The sequence below is a fragment of the Delphinus delphis genome, chromosome 7 (genome assembly GCF_949987515.2).
Source record: "Delphinus delphis chromosome 7, mDelDel1.2, whole genome shotgun sequence".
Lineage (NCBI taxonomy): Eukaryota > Metazoa > Chordata > Mammalia > Artiodactyla > Delphinidae > Delphinus > Delphinus delphis.
Window position 1 is genome coordinate 60,996,873 of NC_082689.1, and position 20,424 is coordinate 61,017,296.

Sequence of the window (20,424 nt, forward strand, 5' to 3'; positions counted from 1 at the left end):
GACCTAAATAGACATTTCTCCAAAGAAGATATACAGATTGCCAACAAACACATGAAAGAATGCTCAACATCACTAATCATTAGAGAAATGCAAATCAAAACTACAGTGAGGTATCACCTCACACTGGTCAGAATGGCCATCGTCAAAAAATCTAGAAACAATAAATGCTGGAGAGGGTGTGGAGGAAAGGGAACCCTCTTGCACTGTTGGTGGGAATGTAAACTGATACAGCCACTATGGAGAACAGCATGGAGGTTCCTTAAAAAACTAAAACTAGAACTACCATACGACCCAGCAATCCCACTACTGGGCATATACCCTGAGAAAACCATAATTCAAAAAGAGTCATGTACCACAATGTTCATTGCAGCTCTGTTTACAATAGCCAGGACATGGAAGCAACCTAAGTGTCCATCGACAGATGAATGGATAAAGAAGATGTGGCACATATATACAATGGAATATTACTCAGCCATAAAAAGAAACGAAATTGAGTTATTTGTAGTGAGGTGGATGGACCTAGAGTCTGTCACACAGAGTGAAGTAAGTCAGAAAGAGAAAAACAAATACCGTATGCTAACACGTATATATGGTATCTAAAAAAAAAAGGTTCTGATGAACCTAGCGGCAGGACAGGAATAAAGACGCAGATGTAGAGAATGGACTTGACATGGAGAGGGTGAAGGGTAAGCTGGGATGAAGTGAGAGAGTGGCATGGACATATATACACTACCAAATGTAAAATAGATAGCTAGTGGGAAGCAGCCACATAGCACAGGGAGATCAGCTCGATGCTTTGTGACCACCTAGAGGGGTGGTATAGAGAGGGTGGGAGGGAGATGCAAGAGGGAGGAGATATGGGGATATATGTATATGTATAGCTGATTCACTTGGTTATAAAGCAGAAACCAACACACCATTGTAAAGCAGTTATACTCCAATAAAGATGTTTTAAATAAACTTTGCATTCCAAAAAAAAAACAAACAAACAAATTAGGGTATGCCAAAAGAGAGTTAATAGAGGGTACCTAAAGAGAGTGGGACTCTCTGGTGGCAGAAACCAATTTTCTCTACCAGAATTCTTTTGGGAGCTGACCCTGCCCTTCTCTTTTTTTCTCATCACAAAATGGAAACATGACCTAGTAACCATTAAGCTAACATGATAGTCATAACATAAAGCACATATTTATTAATCGTTGCAGTGACTATAACTGGATAGCTGCCTGTATAGTGTCAACTCTTCGGTCACTTCCTTCTTCCACACTGCAGGGATCTAAGGAGCCACCTTGGGAAATATGAAGTAACTTCCTTCCAATTAAATTTGTGTCAGACAAGTACCATTTTTGTGTAGTCAGTCAAACAATTAATTCACAAGCAGCTTGGTGCTGCCCTTAGAAGTTTGCATAATACAACTACTTAGAAGTAGTTGTATTATGTATCTGTATTATGTTTATTATACAGTTTACTATATATTTATATAATATAAAAGATAAAGAGCATTGCAAGGCTGTTGTAGATAATACATAAATGAAATAAAGATGTTTGTGTGGTTAATTAGAAAAAGCTGCCTAAGCTGGACAAATTGCCACATGTTTAGGCCCTGGCTATACCGTGTTTTTCTATGGGCTATCGGTCTGCAAGGCACACACTTCTCTGACATTTTCCTGAATTGCCTAATATCCAATCTGGTTATGCCTTTTTGTCTCCAGCTGTCTGTAGATGTTCTTGGGCATTTATAGTGAGAGAAACATCTTTTTTTCCCTTCTCTTCCTCTTCTATATATAGATAGATATAGATAAGTATCACGTGATTATTTGAAGGATTGAAATTTCATTTTGATTTGGCTTTCCTGGGTGGAAAACATTTACATAATTTCATACTTTTGAGCATGAATTGCCTCTTTTTCTAGGTGTAATCCATTTCTACTCTTCAGCATACGGAAGATTTTATGAATAATGTTCAGTGCAGAAAGAGAGCTCTAAAAATAATTGTGCTAGTAGGGTTTTGTTAGTCTTATGTGGAACAGTGACAGGAGAAAAGAACAAAGGCACATCAGAGGAAAGGTAGTGGTAGGCAGAGCATTTGATTTCATTTGCCTCCACCAAAGAGCTTGCATTTAGTGGAGAAGGAAAAACAAATAAGAAACAGGAGATCTGCACTAGCTATTGAATGTTTCATTTCTCATCACTGTTAGTCACATTTGAATGGAATCATTGCAGTCTTTTTGGTGTGTGTAACTAAGCCTTTTTTTCCCAAAAGGAAAATCTTGAATTTTATGTTTAAAAGCACAATGAGATGTTTTTGACATTCTGCAGTTTGTTTTGGAATTCATAGTCTTAAAACCCATTGACTTTCAGTAAGGTGGTAAAGGGTGTACAATACATGTCATTTTTATGCCTGATAGCACCTGGGATAGTCTCTAATGCATATTATATATACACACCTTTCATCATCCGTTTCTACCTGACAGCTTACAGCGTTAGGCTGAATGTTGCGATTAACAACTGAATGGGGGTGAAATGCCAAGCGGTATTACAATGGATTCTTATTGGAAAACATAAGCTCTTTAGAGCTTATTTTTTATACTTTTCCATGAAGATTTTAAGCCGACATATATGCCAGTACATAATTAAAATAACATACTCTTTAAATGTTTAAGTTATTCTCCAGAAATGGAGATAGATTTGGCTAATCAAATGATGATTCTCCTCTTGAGCTGGGATTTAAGCATGCGTTTTGTACAAGGAAATCGGTTTTGCAAATGCATTACTGATTATTCTTTAAAATGTATGTATACAGGGTTGTTAGAATTAAGAACTGTTGGGATCATATCTTAATATAGTTATTTTACCAAGATTCATATTATTCAGCCCAGCCTAGGGAATGAGATTTTTAAAATTTGTTTTCTTATTCTGCTCCTATACTTGAGTTTTTGGTCTAGTGGTCATCAAATATTCCCTAGAAATACATTTGCATAGAATTCCCAAAACAAAATAATAAAATCACTTAAAAAAACTTTTTAGTATGCAAAATCCAGATTCTGGGCTTACATGCTTTAGCCATGTGCTAAAAATTATATAAGCAAATACCAAAGAAAGCCAAGTTGGTCAAGGCTGTGACTTATAAAGAATGCCAGGCAATGTTGGACACTCCAGATATTCTTTTTCCTTCTCTTGGCCTGAAAAATACTTCAGGAAAGAAGCTACCATGCCCATCTTTCATTTCAAATTTTTTAGTTTTGATGTCCTTTCTCAGCTTGTAAACCTTTTAGGCCAGTTATTGGCTCTTAGATAAATAATATGTCGTTTAATCCATATTGACTAATTAACTGTTTGTAACTTTCCAGGTACTGATGAGGATGAATGTGATTTGGAGAAATTATTTTTCTCGTCTAAGGATAAGAAAGATGCCTCACAGATACCGAAGTAGTTATCACCCAGTGGCCCCTCTGGGATCAAGGATTTTAACTGATCCAGCCAAAGTTTTTGAACACAACATGTGGTAAGTTATCTTTTTTTTTTTTTGTGGTACACGGGCCTCTTACTGTTGTGGCCTCTCCCGTTGCGGAGCGCAGGCTCAGCGGCCATGGCTCACGGGCCCAGCCACTCCGCGGCATGTGGGATCTTCCCGGACCAGGGCACGAACCCGTGTCCCCTGCATCGACAGGTGGACTCTCAACCACTGCGCCACCAGGGAAGCCCGGTAAGTTATCTTTTTAGGTGTGATATAATGTATGTACGTTAAGCATCACCAGTGTTATTTTCATTTAGTGCCAGAAAAGGATTTTTTAAATTGAGCACTTATGTTGTTGAAGTTAAAAGCAAGGGTAACTGATCCCAACTTAAATGTTGCCAATTCTGAATTTCTTTGCAAAGAGAATTAGAAAAGTGAAGTTTCCCAAGTGCTTTCCTCAGCTTTGGGTTCTTGCAGGCCCTCCCTGCTCACCTCTGATCCTGATTTGGCAGCATATCACTGAGGGGGCTTCTTTTCTAGGTAGAGCCCTCCATTTGCCTCTTTTACAAGTACTTATCAATCAGCAAATGTGAACTCAGTACCTGCTGCTTACTGAGCACCAGGGAGAACACATTGGTTTGACCTTAATTCATGCTTTTAAGAAATCCACCCTTTATTTGTGAAGATAGATGGGTATTTATAGGGAAAACTGATAATTAGGAATACAAGGCAGCAAATTGTAAGGGCCCAGAGTGTTCTTATAAGGCATAGGTCTGTATAAGAACAACTCAAGGGCTTCCCTGGTGGCGCAGTGGTTGAGAGCCCACCTGCCGATGCAGGGGACACGGGTTCGTGCCCCGGTCTGGGAGAATCCCACATGCCGCGGAGCGACTGGGCCCGAGAACCATATAAAGGAAGGTTTAAGTGGAGAAACTGAGATATTTATTCTTTCTCCAGTACCCAGTATGGTGCCTGACACATAAATATTTGTGGAATAATAGATAGGTAAAGCTGGAGTAAGGGCATTCTAGGTGGGTAGACAGTCATATCCACCTAGATGAGGAAGTATAAGGCATATTCAGGAGAACAGGATAGTTTGCCGAAAATAAAGGCTCTTCTAGGAGATTGGTAAATGATAAGGTTGGAATGGTAATAGACCAGGTGTGGGGTAGGAGCAAGATTGTGTGTGGTCTTAAATTCACACCTGAAGTGAAAGGTTTTACAGAGCCACTAAAGAGAAATGGCATTCATTATACATGGTATATTAAGTATAAGTATTTGTATAACAGTATAAGGATAGATCAGCAGGTAGAACTAGAAGCAGAAAAGGGAAAATGAGAGAGAGATTGTAAGGGAAGAAAAAATAGAACTTGGTGCTTTTGTAGAATAAAGGAAAAGGAAACATTTGACTTGGAAGGTTTGATCCTAGATGACTAATAGAAATAGGAAAATCAAGAGGTAAATTGATTTTTTTTAAATATAATAGAAGAAAAACAGGTGGTTTATCTTCTTGTTTTGTTTGTTTGTTTTTTGTTTTTTGTTTTTTTTTGCATTATGCGGGCCTCTCACTGTTGTGGCCTTTCCCGTTGCGGAGCACAGGCTCCGGACGTGCAGGCCCAGCAGCCATGGCTCACGGGCCCAGCCGCTCCGCGGCATGTGGGATCTTCCCAGACCGGGGCACGAACCCATGTCCCCTGCATTGGCAGGCGGACTCTCAACCACTGCGCCACCAGGGAAGCCCTTTTTTTTGTTTGTTTGTTTTGTTTTTATCTTCTTTTTTTAAATTGAAGTATAGTTGATGTACAATATTATATAAGTTACAGGTATAAAGTATAGTGATTCACAATTTTTAAAGGTTATACTCCATTTATAGTTACAAAATATTGGCTATATTCTCATCCTTGTAGCTTATTTTATACATAATAGTTTGTAACTCTTAATTCCCTACCCCTATATTGCCCCTCCCTCTTCTCTCTCCCCCTGGTAACCACTGGTTTGTTCTCTATGTCAAACAGGTGGTTTCTTATAAAGTTAAATATACACTTATCATATGACACAGCAATTCCACCCACTCCTAGGTATTTACCAGAATAAATGAAAATATATGTCCACATAAAGACTTGTATATGAGTGCTCATAACAGATATAGGTATTAGACAAAATAAGAGGTAAATTGATTTTTTATTTTGGAATAAAGATGGTGCATTTAATTTTAGATATTTTGAATAGGTTTTCAGAGAGGGACATCCTGAGAAAAATGTCCAAAACATAGACTCCACTGCTAGGAAGAGAGAGCAGTCAGGGCTGAAGATGTGAGGTTGGGTATAATATCTGCAGACAAGATTGTTATCTGACTAGCCTTGGGAGCAGGACCTCTAGGGCTGGGAAAGTAATTCATGGACTTTCTATGTTTATATTGCAACAGAATATCAATTTTAAAAGTAAATAGATTGACTTTATTAATTAGTCCTTCACTATACAATATGGTGGCCCCTACCCACATATGGTTTTTGAGCACTTGAAACCTGGTTAGTCTGAATTCAGATGTGCTATAACATTTTGAAGATTTAATACAAGTAAAAGGTAAAGTATATCATTAATAATTTTTGTACTTAATTATTCAGTAAATGTTAAAATTATATTATTTTGGATATGTTGAATTACAGTATTTTATTAAAATTAATTTCCTTTTCACTTTTTTATCATGGCTACGAGAAAATTTTAAATTACATGTGTGGCCGACATTATACTTTCTTGGACAGTTACTAAGTTAAACCATTTTGACTATCATCACCAATTTGGACAGTTATAATAGGCTGTGAGATAATTGTCAAACAGTTAAACCTCCAGAGGAACTTCTGGTCCTAGGCAAGCTCCTCATTTGCCAGGTTTTTTGTTTTGTTTTTTGTCAGTAGACTCTAGTGATTTAGTTGTCTACATTTCTTTTTCCATTTGCTATCACTAGCTTTTTTGCCCAAGATTCCTGCCTGCCCATTTAAGTTCTGTTTTGTCATAGGCTCTCAGGGAAGCAAGGGTCATCTGGTTCAGTGCCTCTCAAACACTGTGGGCTAGCTTAGGGCTGCTGCACAAGAATCCCTTGAGGTATGGCCCAGGAATTTGTAATTTGAAAAAGTTCTTTTAGTAATTCTGTTGAGCTACCAGGTTTAGGAATCCTTGATGCAGTCCAATGGTTTCAAACTTTAGTAGAATTTTTTTTCCAAGTGAAGGCTTAACATAGAATCCCAATATTTAAAAGGTAAAAACAAACCTACTCTGAGTGAACTGAAGTGGTCATAGAGGCTTGGGGCATTGACAGCTCCACTTCCCTTTTCCTCTCCCACCCCTCCCTCCCTCTAGCAGCCTAGAGGACCTTTAGGGTTCAGCTGACCAGAGTTTGAAAAACCTTGATCTGATCTCTACAGCCATCCTTCTCCATAGCAGACCCCCAAAGAAGTTACCCTGCCTGTGCAGGATACCTCTAGTGAACTCTCTCCAAAACAGATACATACTGTAATAATAAAAAAATAATAATTTTCTCCAAGGGAAGAGGAAAGTAGTTGCTTCACATCACCTTCCCATGTCCCCCACCCCAGTTCCCCCCATTTTTTTGCTTGAAGAGAAGATAAGTAAATTAAACTGAAAACCAGAAGACTGGTTTACTTTCTCCTTACTTCAAGTCCAAAGTTCTGTCTAAAAGTTCTCACTTCCTTCCTTATTTCCTCCTTTATATTTAAGAATAATGTCTCCTCATGCTGAATTTTGATTTTTAAGAAGTCTCTTAACAAGTACATGTCAGTTTTCTCTCAGAGATGTTGATCAGAATTGTGTACAGTTCATTTTTCCCTTTAGCCTCTAGTTTAGTTAATAAGAACTATTTACTCTATACATGAACCTCTTGTTAAAAATTTTTTGAGAAAAAATAAAAATACCGTTTTTCTTCAGTTTCTATATCCTGAGTAATATTTGCCCTCCAGATTCTGGATATTACTAGTATTTACATCTGCCTATAGGCTCTTAATTCTTAATAGTTTAGTTAAGTGAATTTCACATAACATAAAATTAACCATTTTAGGTGAACAGTTCAGTGGCATTAATTACATTCACGATTTTGTGCAACCAGCATCGTTCCAAAACATTTCCATAACTCTAAAGTAAAATCCCTTATCCATTAGGCCTCTTACACTCATGCTACAGTTCCCAGCCCCTGGCAACCACCAATCTGTGTTCGTCTCTAGAGAATTACCTCTTCTGCATATTTCGTATAAATGAGATTATACAATATGTGATCTTCTGTGTCTGGCTTCTTTCCCTTAGCATAAAGTCTTGGAGGTCCATCCATATTGTAGCATGTATCGGTACTTGATTCATTTTTATGACAGAATGGTATTCCATTGTATGTATATACCACAGTTGGTTTATCCACTCATTCACTGATGGACATTTAAGCTATTTCCACCTTTTGGCTCTTGTGAACAGAGCTGCTGTGAACATGTGTGTACATGTACTTGTTTGAGTCACCTAGGGATGGAACTGTGGGGTCATGTGGTAATTCTACATTTAACTTTTTGCAGAACCGCCAAACTTTTCCACAGTGACTAAATCATTTTGTATTCCACTTATAGTCTTTTAGTTATACTTAGTACATTTATCAATTTGGGGGGTACTGACATGAAACTATATTCAGAGTGCTTGTGAGACATGGCCCAGACATCTGTCTGTATTGAGCAAATTACACGGTTACTTGGAAGAATCATTCCTTATTCCACGCTGCTCCTGGTTTAAGTGTATAGGAACTTTTCAGGGGACCCCCGAAATTTATAAGGAAGCAGTAAGCACTTGTATTATCATATAACTAAATCAGCTAGGCCAGCAGCTTTCAAGCTTTTTGGCATGACCCACAGTAAGGAGAACAGTTTACATCATGGAACAGTACCTGTACGTATAACACATGCACATATATGAAACAGGAACAGAAGTTTCCTATGCAGTTTTACCATGTAAGACATGCACTCAGAGTTTCCATTTGTTCTTTTCTGCTCCATTTTTGTTTTTTTCTCTTTTTAAATGTAGATGGACTAACTAAATTGATTTCATGACTCACTGAAAGGGTCATGACCTTTAGTTTAAAAGCACTGAGCTAAGTGATTCTCTGTAGATCCAAGGCAAGACCTATATCCTGTAACATGACTTTCTATTACATAACCCATTTAAATAACTGACTGTTTCCAGCATCCCAATAGAGTTCAGGTATCAAGAATTCTTTCTTACTATATAGTCTGAATTTTCTTTATACAGTAATTTGTCATGAGAGGCAATCTAGATGTTAAAAGGGGCAGTCTACATGTCTAACTTTAGGAAGTTACTTAATCTCTTTGTGCCTCAGTTTCCTCATCTCTCAAATGGGATAATAATAGTAATATTAACCTCATAGAGTTCTTGTAAGGGTTGAATTAGTATATATATATTATAATATAAATTGTATATACATGATAAATAAGCAACACATAAGAATTAGCTGTATTATTATTATTACCATTTCCTAACATGTACTTTAGTTACTTATGTGTCTGTTTTATCTTCATTATTAGATTGTATGACTCTTCAGAGAAGAACTTAGCTTATATCTGTTTCATTGCTATATTCTCTATATTATAGGCACCCAATAAGTTTGTTTGAATAAGTGAATCAATGTAGAGAAATAGGAGATCCAATTCATGTCTACTTGAAATTTACAGCTAGACTGAGAGTTACTATCATAGCTATAAAAAATAAATAAATAAAAAATAAATTTAAAAAATATCATAGCTAAACATGGGCTTCAGAACCCAAAAAATCTGAATTTAAGCCCTGACTCTACCCCTTTCCAGGGTTAGAATTTGAGGAATTTGAGCAAGTTTTTTTCATGAGGTGTTGTGAGTATTAAAGGAAATAAATATGTAAAACACTTAGTAGTAGTAAGCTCCCTAAAAGGCATCATTCTTGTTATTATTATAAGATGGAGAGTTGAGATATATACCAATGAATAAATAAACAGTATAGAGGACTATGCAGGGTCATACAGTGACGACAGTGAAGACCATAGGAATAGTCTTCAGAATAGGAAGAGATTTTTGAGATGGGGATGTAAGAAAGTCAATAAGATTTCATAAGGCAGGTAGGATTTAACCTGGGCTCTAAGGATGAGGAGGATTTAAATAGTGAAAACCCTTTTGTTCTAGACATGAGCAAAGATCTGCATTGTACACGAGGTATATTTCGTGTACAAAAGCAAGCAAATAGACCAGCCCACTTGGAAGAGAGGTTTCACATTTTGAAACTGGGTAAATGGTGTGACAAAAGAAGTATTTTAGGAGAATTAATCAGGCTCTGTTGTCAGGACACGTAGAGTTAACCATTATAGAACATGAAATGATATCTTTTTTCCTTAGCATTTTTGTTATATTGACATGTACCCATCACTGGGCTAGGTTCAGAGCAGTACTCAAGAGAGGAACAGCAGATGATCACTGCTCTAAAGGAGCTCTAGTCTGTTTCACTAATAAGCTTGAGTCCTCCGGGTAAAGAAGATGGAATGAATCTGAAAAACAAAGTATTCCTCCTCCAACAAAATGAATAAGAAGTAGTAAAAGCAAGCAAAAACTATGCCAACAGCAACTACAAGAGTTCATACTGTTCATACATAGACAATTAGTGACCAAGGAAAGAAACTATAGATTCATGTGTGGCCCAGAGTGGCTCCTAACCCTATCTTTATCCCTCAGAAGCAGTATTAGGGAAAGGTCAGCTGACAAATCATTACTAATACTCATTAGGCAGCCCTGGCAAATGTTGAGAAAGAGCCCTTGAAAATAAATGTTCTTACCTATCACAGAAAAATTTGAGGTCTTAGTGAGCAGGGAAAATCATGGGGCTCACCATTTTCCAGAGTTCCATGCTGAATTGAAACTATCCAAAGCCCAAGGGAAACCCCCTTAGGAATAGGACACATCCTAACTAGATAAGTGAAACCTAGCATAGATAGGACTTAATAAATCTCAAAAAAAAAAAAAAAAAAAAAGCAGACCCAGACCCTCATAGAATAAAGGCTGCCAACTACCCAGTGGAGTTCCCCCTTCTCCCCCACCTCTGACACCCTCAGATTACAGAAAAGTGCAGAGGATACATAATACCCAACCTTCAAACTAAGCTTGCAGAGAAAGATAAACCTGAGTAAGGTTTGGTGTCAAGAGAATTTGTCTGCCAACAAACCAGAGAGGAAAGAAGGAAGGAGGGGAGAAAGAACATAGCATGCACTATGGATTAGTTTGCATTTTCCAATATTTTATGTAAAGGGAATCACAATATATACTCTTTTTTTTCTGGCCTCTTTTACTAAGGATCATTATTTTTAGGTTTATGCATGTTGTTGCATATATCAATATTTTGCTTATTTTTATGACTGATAAAAGAATAAAATCAGAATATATAAAAAGCTCTCAAAATTCGATAAACAACCCAATAAAAATGGGCAAAATATTGAACAGACACTTCACCTAAGAAGATACACTGATAACAAGCATATGAAAAGATGCTCAAACATCAGTAGTCATTAGGGAAGTGCAAATTAAAGTCACAGTGAAATACTACCAAACATTTATTAGAACAGCTAAAATTCAAAATACTGTACCAATACTGTTGGTGAAGATGTAGAGGAACTGGAATTTTCATACACTGCTGGTGGGAATATAAAATGGTGCAACCACTTTGGAAAACAGCTTGGCAGTTTCTTAAAAAATTAAACATACAACCTCTATATGATTCAGCCATTCCATTCCTAGATATTTATCCAAGAGAAAAGAAAGCATACAAAGACTTTTGCATGATTGTTCATAGCTTTATGTGTAATAGTCAAATTTGGCAACAACCCAAATGTCCATCAACAAGTAAATGGATAAACAAATTGTGGTATATCTATATAATGAACACTACTAATAAAAAAGGAATGAAACTATTGATACACACAACGACATGAATGAATTTCAAAATAATTATGCTGAGTGAAAGAAGCTAGAAATAAAGAGTATGTACTTTACTTTTACTGTACTGGAAAATGCAAACTAATCTATAGAGGCCGACAACAGATCAGTGGTTGTTAGTGAAGCAGGAGGCGGGTGTGGCGAGAAGGGGAGGGGTGGAAGGGAGGGATTACAAAGGTGCACCAGAAAACTTGAGAGTAATGGATATATTCATTAACTTGGTTGTGGTGACGTTTTCACGCATATTACATTTGTCAAAATGTATCAGATCATATACTTTAAGTATGTGCGGTATGTCAGTTATACCTCAATAAAGCCATTAAAAAATATGGTTACATCCATACATCGGGAAACAATGTAGCAGTTAATAAAAATAAGAGAGATCCATGTGTATTGATATCAAGAGATGGCTATGGTATGTCATTAAACAGAAAGAGCAAGTTGCAGAAAAGTATCTCTAGTATGGCCTCATTTTTATTAAGGAATTTCTATACATGTGCTACAGTATATACATATCTTTGTTTTTATATACACAGAGAAATGTCTGGAAAGGTCCACATCATACTGATAACACTGTTTATCTCAGGGATGGACATGGGGATAAGAAGTAGGGTAGAGATGAAACTTCGTATTTTATAAGCATTAGTATTATTTGAATTTTGAGTTTTTTAAAAGAATGCCCCCCATGTACATATTCTCATCTTACTGTCTATCTGATAAAATCTTTGTTCTTTAATAATCAATTACAACTCCTCGTCTTCCTAACAGTTTTGAGTTCTACCAAATCTTCTTCATTTTCGTGTCCCCAGTTCACAGCCCGGTGCCTAATAGTTATAGGTTGTCAATAAATGTCTAATGAGAGAAGTAAATATTGTTTTTTTTCCAGCAGCTGTGACCTCTATCTCTTGTATGCAGAAGTGGGAAGGCATTGGTTCTTTCTGTGTGTCTTTTGTATGTCATTCATTCCTAAGTAAGAAACTGAATTACTAATAAAAATAATCAACTGAAATATTTATTATGGCCAAAAAAGATAAGTGGAAAGCCAGGACTCAGAAATATAAATTAGTGTCAATAGTAGAAAAGATTTAATTGAAGTTACTTCAATTATTCTCTGATTTACCTATAACAACTATATTTTATCCGAGACCTTTTTTTTACCGATTAACATCTCTGTGAAGTCATGGCATTTCTTAAAATTGATGGCATCTTACAATTGTAATTGGAAGTGTTTTTTTCTTTCTTACAGAAAGAAGAAAGGTACAGAAAATAATGGTATCCTAGATTTGATGAAATAGGATAATTATAATTTCAAAGTACATAGTCTTAATTGTACACTGTTTTGAGAACTATTACATTTATTTTACTAATACAAAAACTAAGAGACATAGAAAATATAAATTACTTTCCACTGCCATACATCAAGATTAACATTTGAATATTTGTTATATTGTTAGAAAAGCATGAAAACCTTTTGTTATATGGATAAATTGGCAACAGACATAAAAGATTGACCCAGAAGGAAGTACATGTGAACATATGGGAAAATATACAACAGTAAAAGAAATACAAATCAAAACAATTTGGTACCTTTTTAGAGCTACTAAAATAACACCAAAAAAGAAAGAAAAAGAGAGAGAGAAATTTAAGATAACACCGTATCCTGGTAGCAGTGTAAGTTAATACAATCTGGTTATATTTCTGTTTATTTTTTGTCTCATCTGTTCTCTTATTTTTCTCTACTGGCTTTTTGGCTATACATCTTTTGATTATTTTTTGTATGTTATTTTAGAGCAATAGTTTCAAACATTTTGGTCTTAGAACCCCTGTACACTGTTAAATCATTGAGGACCCCAAAGACCTTTTATTTATGTGGATTATATCTATTGATATATTCAATATTAGAGATTGAAACTGAACAGTAAAATATTAATTAATTTTAAAACAATAATAAACATTACATGTTAACATAAATTCATATTTTCATGAAAATATCTATTTGCTCCCCAAAAATATAGTGCAAGGAGTGCATTGTTTTAAATGTTTGTAAGTCTCTCTAATGTCTGGCTTAATGGAAAAAGCTGGATTCTCACGTGTGCTTCTTCATTTAATCTTTTGTGTAATGTTGTTTAGGTTGAATTATATGAAGGAAACTTGGCCTCACACAGATATGTACTTGTAAAAGAGAGGAGTGTTATAATAGCATCTTAAGATAATTATAGATATTTTTCTTTTTTTTTTTAGTTGTGCCCCACATCTTGTGGGATCTTAGTTCCCTGACCTGGGATTGAACCCTGGCCCTCGGCAGTGAAAGCGCAGGAGTCCTAACCACTGGACCACCTGGGAATTCCCCATATTTTTCTTTCCTTTTTAAAAAATATTTATTTCTTTATTTTTGGCTGTGTTGGGTCTTCGTTGCTGCACGCGGGCTTTCTCTAATTGCGGCAAGCAGGGGCTATTCTTCATTGTGGTGCATGGGGGTCTAATTGTGGTGGCTTCCCTTGTTGCAGAGCACGGGCTCTAGGTGCGCGGGCTTGCTTCACTAGTTGTGGCTCACAGGCTCTAGAGCGCAGTCTAAGTAGTTGTGGCACATGGACTTAGTTGCACCGCAGCATGTGGGATCTTCCCGGACCAGGGCCCGAACCTGTGTCCCCTGCACTGGCAGGTGGATTCTTAACCACTGTGCCACCAGGGAAGCCCCCCCATATTTTTCTTGATACTACATTAAATCTCAGCAGCAGCAGTTTCTTAGTTGCAATATGGAATATGAAACCATATCAATGAACTTTTGGTATTGTGCTATATTATAATCCATTGTTACACCTTATACTTTTTTTTAAAATAAATTTATTTATTTTATTTATTTATTTTTGGCTGCGTTGGGTCTTTGTTGCTGTGCCCCGTTTTTCTCTAGTTGCGGTGAGTAGGGGCTACTCTTCGTTGCGTTGTGCGGGCTTCTCATTGCGGTGGCTTCTCTTGTTGCGGAGCACAGGCTCTAGGCGTGCAGGCTGCAGTAGTTGTGGCTCATGGGCTCTAGAGCGCAGGCTCAGTAGTTGTGGTGTACAGACTTAGTTGCTCCGTGGCATGTGGGATCTTCCCAGACCAGGGCTCAAACCCGTGCCCCCTGAATTGACAGGCAGATTCTTAACCACCGCGCCACCAGGGAAGCCCGCACCTTATATTTTGAATTTTTTTTTTACCTATGCATCATTTTATGACATCATGTATGGATAATTTGGAAAGTTTAGTTCCCTGTTTTATGTAGATTCAGATGACACATTTCATTATACAATATTCAAAAATCACATTTGTTAATACACCATTATTCCCATCAGGAAAAATCTCTTAAGTATTGGGAGCTATCAAACTCGTGGTGGAAACAACCTTTCCAAAATCCTAATTTTTGCTTGAAAGCACAAAATTTATCTTTGACAGCAAATACTTTTTCTTTTCTTAAAGTGATAGGCTGATTTTGTTTACTTTTAAGATGCCGAATACTCAAGTCTGAATAGCTATAGTTTGTCTACAGTTGCTCTTTCAAGTAAAAATAGCATTCCATGAGAAAAGCATGTAATTTAGTTCACAATGCAAACAATCATACAAGTACTTTTCTACAAGTCATTCATCAGACTTCAGTGTGCAGCTTTTTGCATGCCTCCCATTTTGTCACATAAAATATTAAAAATATATTTACCGAAGGGTAATATATTATCCTCCTCCTTCACATGCTAAAAGTTTTGATTATCTGGTGGACATTATGGATGATATCTTATGTGGAATTTGGATTATGTTGTCTTCCTTTAAAGGTATTGAGGTTTTTTTCCTGGCAAGTGGTTAAATTATTGCCAAATCTTCTTGGTCAAGTCAGATTTAATTTTAGGTTCTGTTCAGGTGAAATTATTTTGATATTTTTCTGAATCTAGCGTGATTCTTATTCCTATAGCATGGCATTTCTGGGGTCTTAACTGAATGCCTGAAGTGTTCAGAGAGGTCTCTCCACTCTGGCTTAGCCAGAACTCCAGTATCTCCAAGCACTGCACTGCACTGCCTATGCAGACTTCAGGGACCCTCCCCTTTGTCCAACCCCCTCTTGTTCAGTATTCTGCTGCACAAAGTCTCACCATCTCAGCAGCTCTGAACCTTGATTTCTGCCTTCTCAGCTCACAAAACTACCACTCAGTGAGTCAGCCAGGCTCTGCTTGGGCTCTACCTCTGCACCACAGTCTAGAACATGTCCCAGACAGAAAGCCCAGCGTAAATGTGGGAGTTGACCTTTTGTGTTTCTCTTCTTTTAGGGATCACAGTCCTGTGCTGTCTGAAGTGTAGTCCAGTGCCTAAAAGCAATTGCTTTATATACTATTTTATCCAGTTTTATTATTGTTTATAGCAGAAGGATAAGCCTATTTCTAGGTACTCTGTCATGGCGCAAATCACAAATCCTATACAGCAGTTTTACGCCATAATTATGAATATTTTGTAGCTATGTAGAAGAGTGTGTGTGTGTGTGTGTGTGTGTGTGTGTATGTATCCACAAATACAGGAAGGGAACTTGAAAAAATAAGAACTGTTAATTGATTAGGATATTTAAATGAAAGGTAAGACTTTTTCCTCTTTAAATTTTTCTATTAATATAATTGTAACTATGTAATAAAATGACTTTGTTATGGAATTAAAGATTACTGAAATAGTTTTAAGGTGAAACTAATAAACTTTATTTTTACCTAACAATATTTTATTTTTAATTCACTAGGCACCTGATACATTTGTTAAATTTGTCTTTAAATTTTCTTCTATAATGACACTTTTTCATACACAGTAAATGACCAAGACAGAAAAACATTTTATCTGCGTAGCTTACACTGGGTACTTTGGTTTATATCTGATTGTTAAAAATTATAATAGGAAGTGACACCACATTCAGCAGTTTTCTATAAGTAGGAACCTCAGAAACATTAGTACCCAAGCTAAATGATTGGGGAGAGAGTGTGTGTGTTTTAACTTTTCAAAACCAAACCAAATGCATGATTATTTAGACTGTTATTGCCATCAACTTAAAGCTAAAGCAAGGAACCATCATTCAATTGCACTATACATATAGAAGGAATATGAAATCACACACACACGCACACATATGAACTGAAGTCATAGGACTCATGGCCACTCCAAAATTACGAATTAATTCTACTAGCCTTGGTGTGAAAATTTCTTTTTTTTTTTTTTTAACATCTTTATTGGAGTATAATTGCTTTACAATGGTGTGTTAGTTTCTGCTTTATAACAAAGTGAATCAGTTATACATATACATATGTTCCCATATCTCTTCCCTCTTGCGTCTCCCTCCCTCCCACCCTCCCTATCCCACCCCTTTAGGTGGTCACAGAGCACCGAGTTGATCTCCCTGTGCTATGCGGCTGCTTCCCGCTAGCTATCTATTTTATGTTTGGTAGTGTATATATGTCCATGCCACTCTCTCACTTTGTCACAGCTTACCCTTCCCCCTCCCCATATCCTCAAGTCCATTCTCTAGTAGGTCTGTGTCTTTATTACCGTCTTGCCCCTAGGTTCTTCATGACCTTTTTTTTTTTTTCTTAGATTCCATATATATGTGTTAGCATACAGTATCTGTTTTTCTCTTTCTGACTTACTTCACTCTGTATGACAGACTCTAGGTCCATCCACCTCACTACAAATAACTCAATTTCGTTTCTTTTTATGGCTGAGTAATATTCCATTGTATATATGTGCCACATCTTCTTTATTGATTCATCTGTCGATGGACACTTAGGTTGCTTCCATGTCCTGGCTATTGTAAATAGAGCTGCAATGAACATTTTGGTACATGACTCTTTTTGAATTATGGTTTTCTCAGGGTATATGCCCAGTAGTGGGATTGCTGTGTCGTATGGTAGTTCTATTTTTAGTTTTTTAAGGAAGCTCCATACTGTTCTCCATAGTGGCTGTATCAGTTTACATTCCCACCAACAATGCAAGAGGATTCCCTTTCCTCCACACCCTCTCCAGCATTTATTGTTTCTAGATTTTTTGATGATGGCCATTCTGACTGGTGTGAGATGATATCTCATTGTAGTTTTGATTTGCATTTCTCTAATGATTAATGATGTTGAGCATTCTTTCATGTGTTTGTTGGCAATCTGTGTATCTTCTTTGGAGAAATGTCTATTTAGGTCTTCTGCCCATTTTTGGATTCGGTTGTTTGTTTTTTTGATATTGAGCTGCATGAGCTGCTTGTAAATTTTGGAGATTAATCCTTTGTCAGTTGCTTCATTTGCAAATATTTTCTCCCATTCTGAGGGTTGTCTTTTGGTCTCGTTTATGGTTTCCTTTGCTGTGCAAAAGCTTTTAAGTTTCATTAGGTCCCATTTATTTATTTTTGTTTTTATTTCCATTTCTCTAGGAGGTGGGTCAAAAAGGATCTTGCTGTGATTTATGTCATAGAGTGTTCTTCCTATGTTTTCCTTTAAGAGTTTGATAGTGTCTGGCCTTACATTTAGATCTTTAATCCATTTTGAGTTTATTTTTGTGTATGGTGTTAGAGAGTGTTCTAATTTCATACTTTTACATGTACCTGTCCAGTTTTACCAGCACCACTTATTGAAGAGGCTGTCTTTTCTCCAGTGTATATTCTTGCCTCCTTTATCAAAGATAAGGTGACCATATGTGCGTGGGTTTATCTCTGTACTTTCTATCCTGTTCCATTGATCTATATTTCTGTTTTTATGCTTGTACCATACTGTCTTGATTACTGTAGCTTTGTAGTATACTAAAAATCCTATCTTTTATTTTTAAGATTTCTTTTTCTCAAATTCAAGTTTTCAGGAAAAATATTCAGCATATTTTATATTTTCTTCTCAATTCTCTTTTTTTTTTTTTTTTTTTTCTGTGGTACGCGGGCCTCTCACTGTTGTGGCCTCTCCTGTTGCAGAGCACAGGCTCCAGACACGCAGGCTCAGTGGCCATGGCTCCACAGCATGTGGGATCTTCCCGGACCGGGGCACGAACCTGCGTCCCCTGCATCGGCAGGTGGACTCTCAACCACTGCACCAGCAGGGAAGCCCTCAATTCTCTTTTTTTAAGAAAACATATATTCTTTTTTATTACAAAGATTGCTGGGTTTTCCCCCAAGAAGGATAGCATAAAGTTTTAATGACCATTGTTATACGTCTTAAACATGCAGTATAGTTTTTTTATAAATATGGTTTTTAAAAGGATTATCTCTAGTTGAAGCAGCTTTACAATATTAAGGAAATTTTAAGGCAGTTACTCTTTATTCCACTATTCTACTATAATTGTTTTTATTTCACCCAGTGTGTATATTATTTTATATAGTTGTGATTATAATACATATACAGTTTGGGGATCTGTTGTTTTAACCTCATGCTTTTTCATATATACTTTTCCATGTTGTTGCATAAACTTCATATCTATCATTTTAAATGTCTGTATAATATTCCTTTGAGTTACCATACTTTTTCTATTATCCTGTAAGTGAGGTTGTTTCCAGTTTTATGCTATTATATTTGGTATTCCAGTAAATACTGTTGTACAGATACTTCTCTGTACAGAACTTCTCTGGGTTTTTTTTAGTGGCTTCGTTACAATAAATTCCCAGAGTATAATTTGCAAGTCAAACAGTATGAACCATTTTCTTCCTTCAGTAGTGGTGGTGGTGGTGGTGGTGGTGGTGGTGGTGGTTGTGGTGGTTGTTAAATACCTGATTATTTTCAGTTTGTTTGTTAGTTGTCTCTATACTTAAATTCTATTGTAATTGTATTTGTTACTTATAAACCTTAATGATTCTTATTGCTGTCTGTTGGGTTTGGATGTACATGAATCAGACTCTTCTAATATAAGAACCTCCATAAAGCAGCTGGTCTGGAGGAAGTCCCCATAAATACAGTAGAAACATTTTATAGGTTTCTATGGGGATTCTATAACTATATAGTGGAAAATCTGTTCTCTTGGGGCTAAGGGTATAATATCCCCCTCACCTAGCAGTTAGGAAAATGAAGCAACGTAAAAAACAGTATAAGGAAGTTAGAGCAATTTAAGAAATAACTAAATCTATTAAATACTCAGGAAGAAGCAAGTTAAACTAACAGTTTAAAACAAATGCGTACGGGTGAAAACCATATACGCTCTCATCTCAGAGCTTGATTTTTTTACAGGGAAACGGACTGTTCTATTTTCCTTATTATATTTTTTAGAAATTCATAGATGAGAAACTTGTCCCCAGCCTTAGTAATACTATTTTTTCAATAAGTGATTTATTGCCTTTATCCATTTATTGCATTTAACATCATAACTGTCATATAATAATATTCTCTATATATTTATAGGTACAGAATATAAAATGTAGTTACCAGCTCCAAGTTATATATGCGATTGCTCACATATATTAAAATAAGTCAAAGCAAAAATTCGTTCTGATCTCATTCATTAAAGCAAGTGATAAAGCTGTTTAGTGATTATTTGGGTTGTAAATGATTGGGTTTTATTTGAAATAACAGTGGTTAAATTTTCATCTGTGAAACTCTGATTTTTACATTATCATATACTTTTTCTGGGAACTTCAGTATACCAGTTTTGATCCTTCTTAAATGTAATTTCTCACCTTTCAGTGGTGTATTTATAGCCAGGTCACTGGAATATACCCTCTCATATCTGATTGCATAAACATGACTTAAAATAGTACTGAGCTTATCATCATTCCACCCAAAGCAACTCCTTATTCTGTCACTGTTGCCCCCACTTTCATCAGTACTCAGTTTTAATACCTTGGAATCATTCCTGACTCTCATTCTTCTCCCTTCATTATCTAGTTAATCTCCAGATCATAACTATAGTTTTCTTTCATAGTGTCTCCCCCTCTACTCTGCCTTTCTGTTTCCCATTGCCACCACCTTAGTGCTGGATCTCATTACTCCTAGACTACTGCAAC

General features: G+C 36.4%; 1 protein-coding gene across 1 annotated transcript in view; it reads left to right on the top strand.

Moving 5' to 3' along the window:
* METTL8 (methyltransferase 8, tRNA N3-cytidine) overlaps positions 1 to 20,424 on the top strand; it is a 152,396-nt gene that overhangs the window by 31,729 nt on the left and 100,243 nt on the right. Inside the window, exon 4 of the mRNA XM_060016601.1 lies at positions 3,347 to 3,501. Coding sequence (XP_059872584.1) covers positions 3,347 to 3,501 — 155 coding nt within the window. The remainder of the gene's footprint in view (positions 1 to 3,346; positions 3,502 to 20,424) is intronic.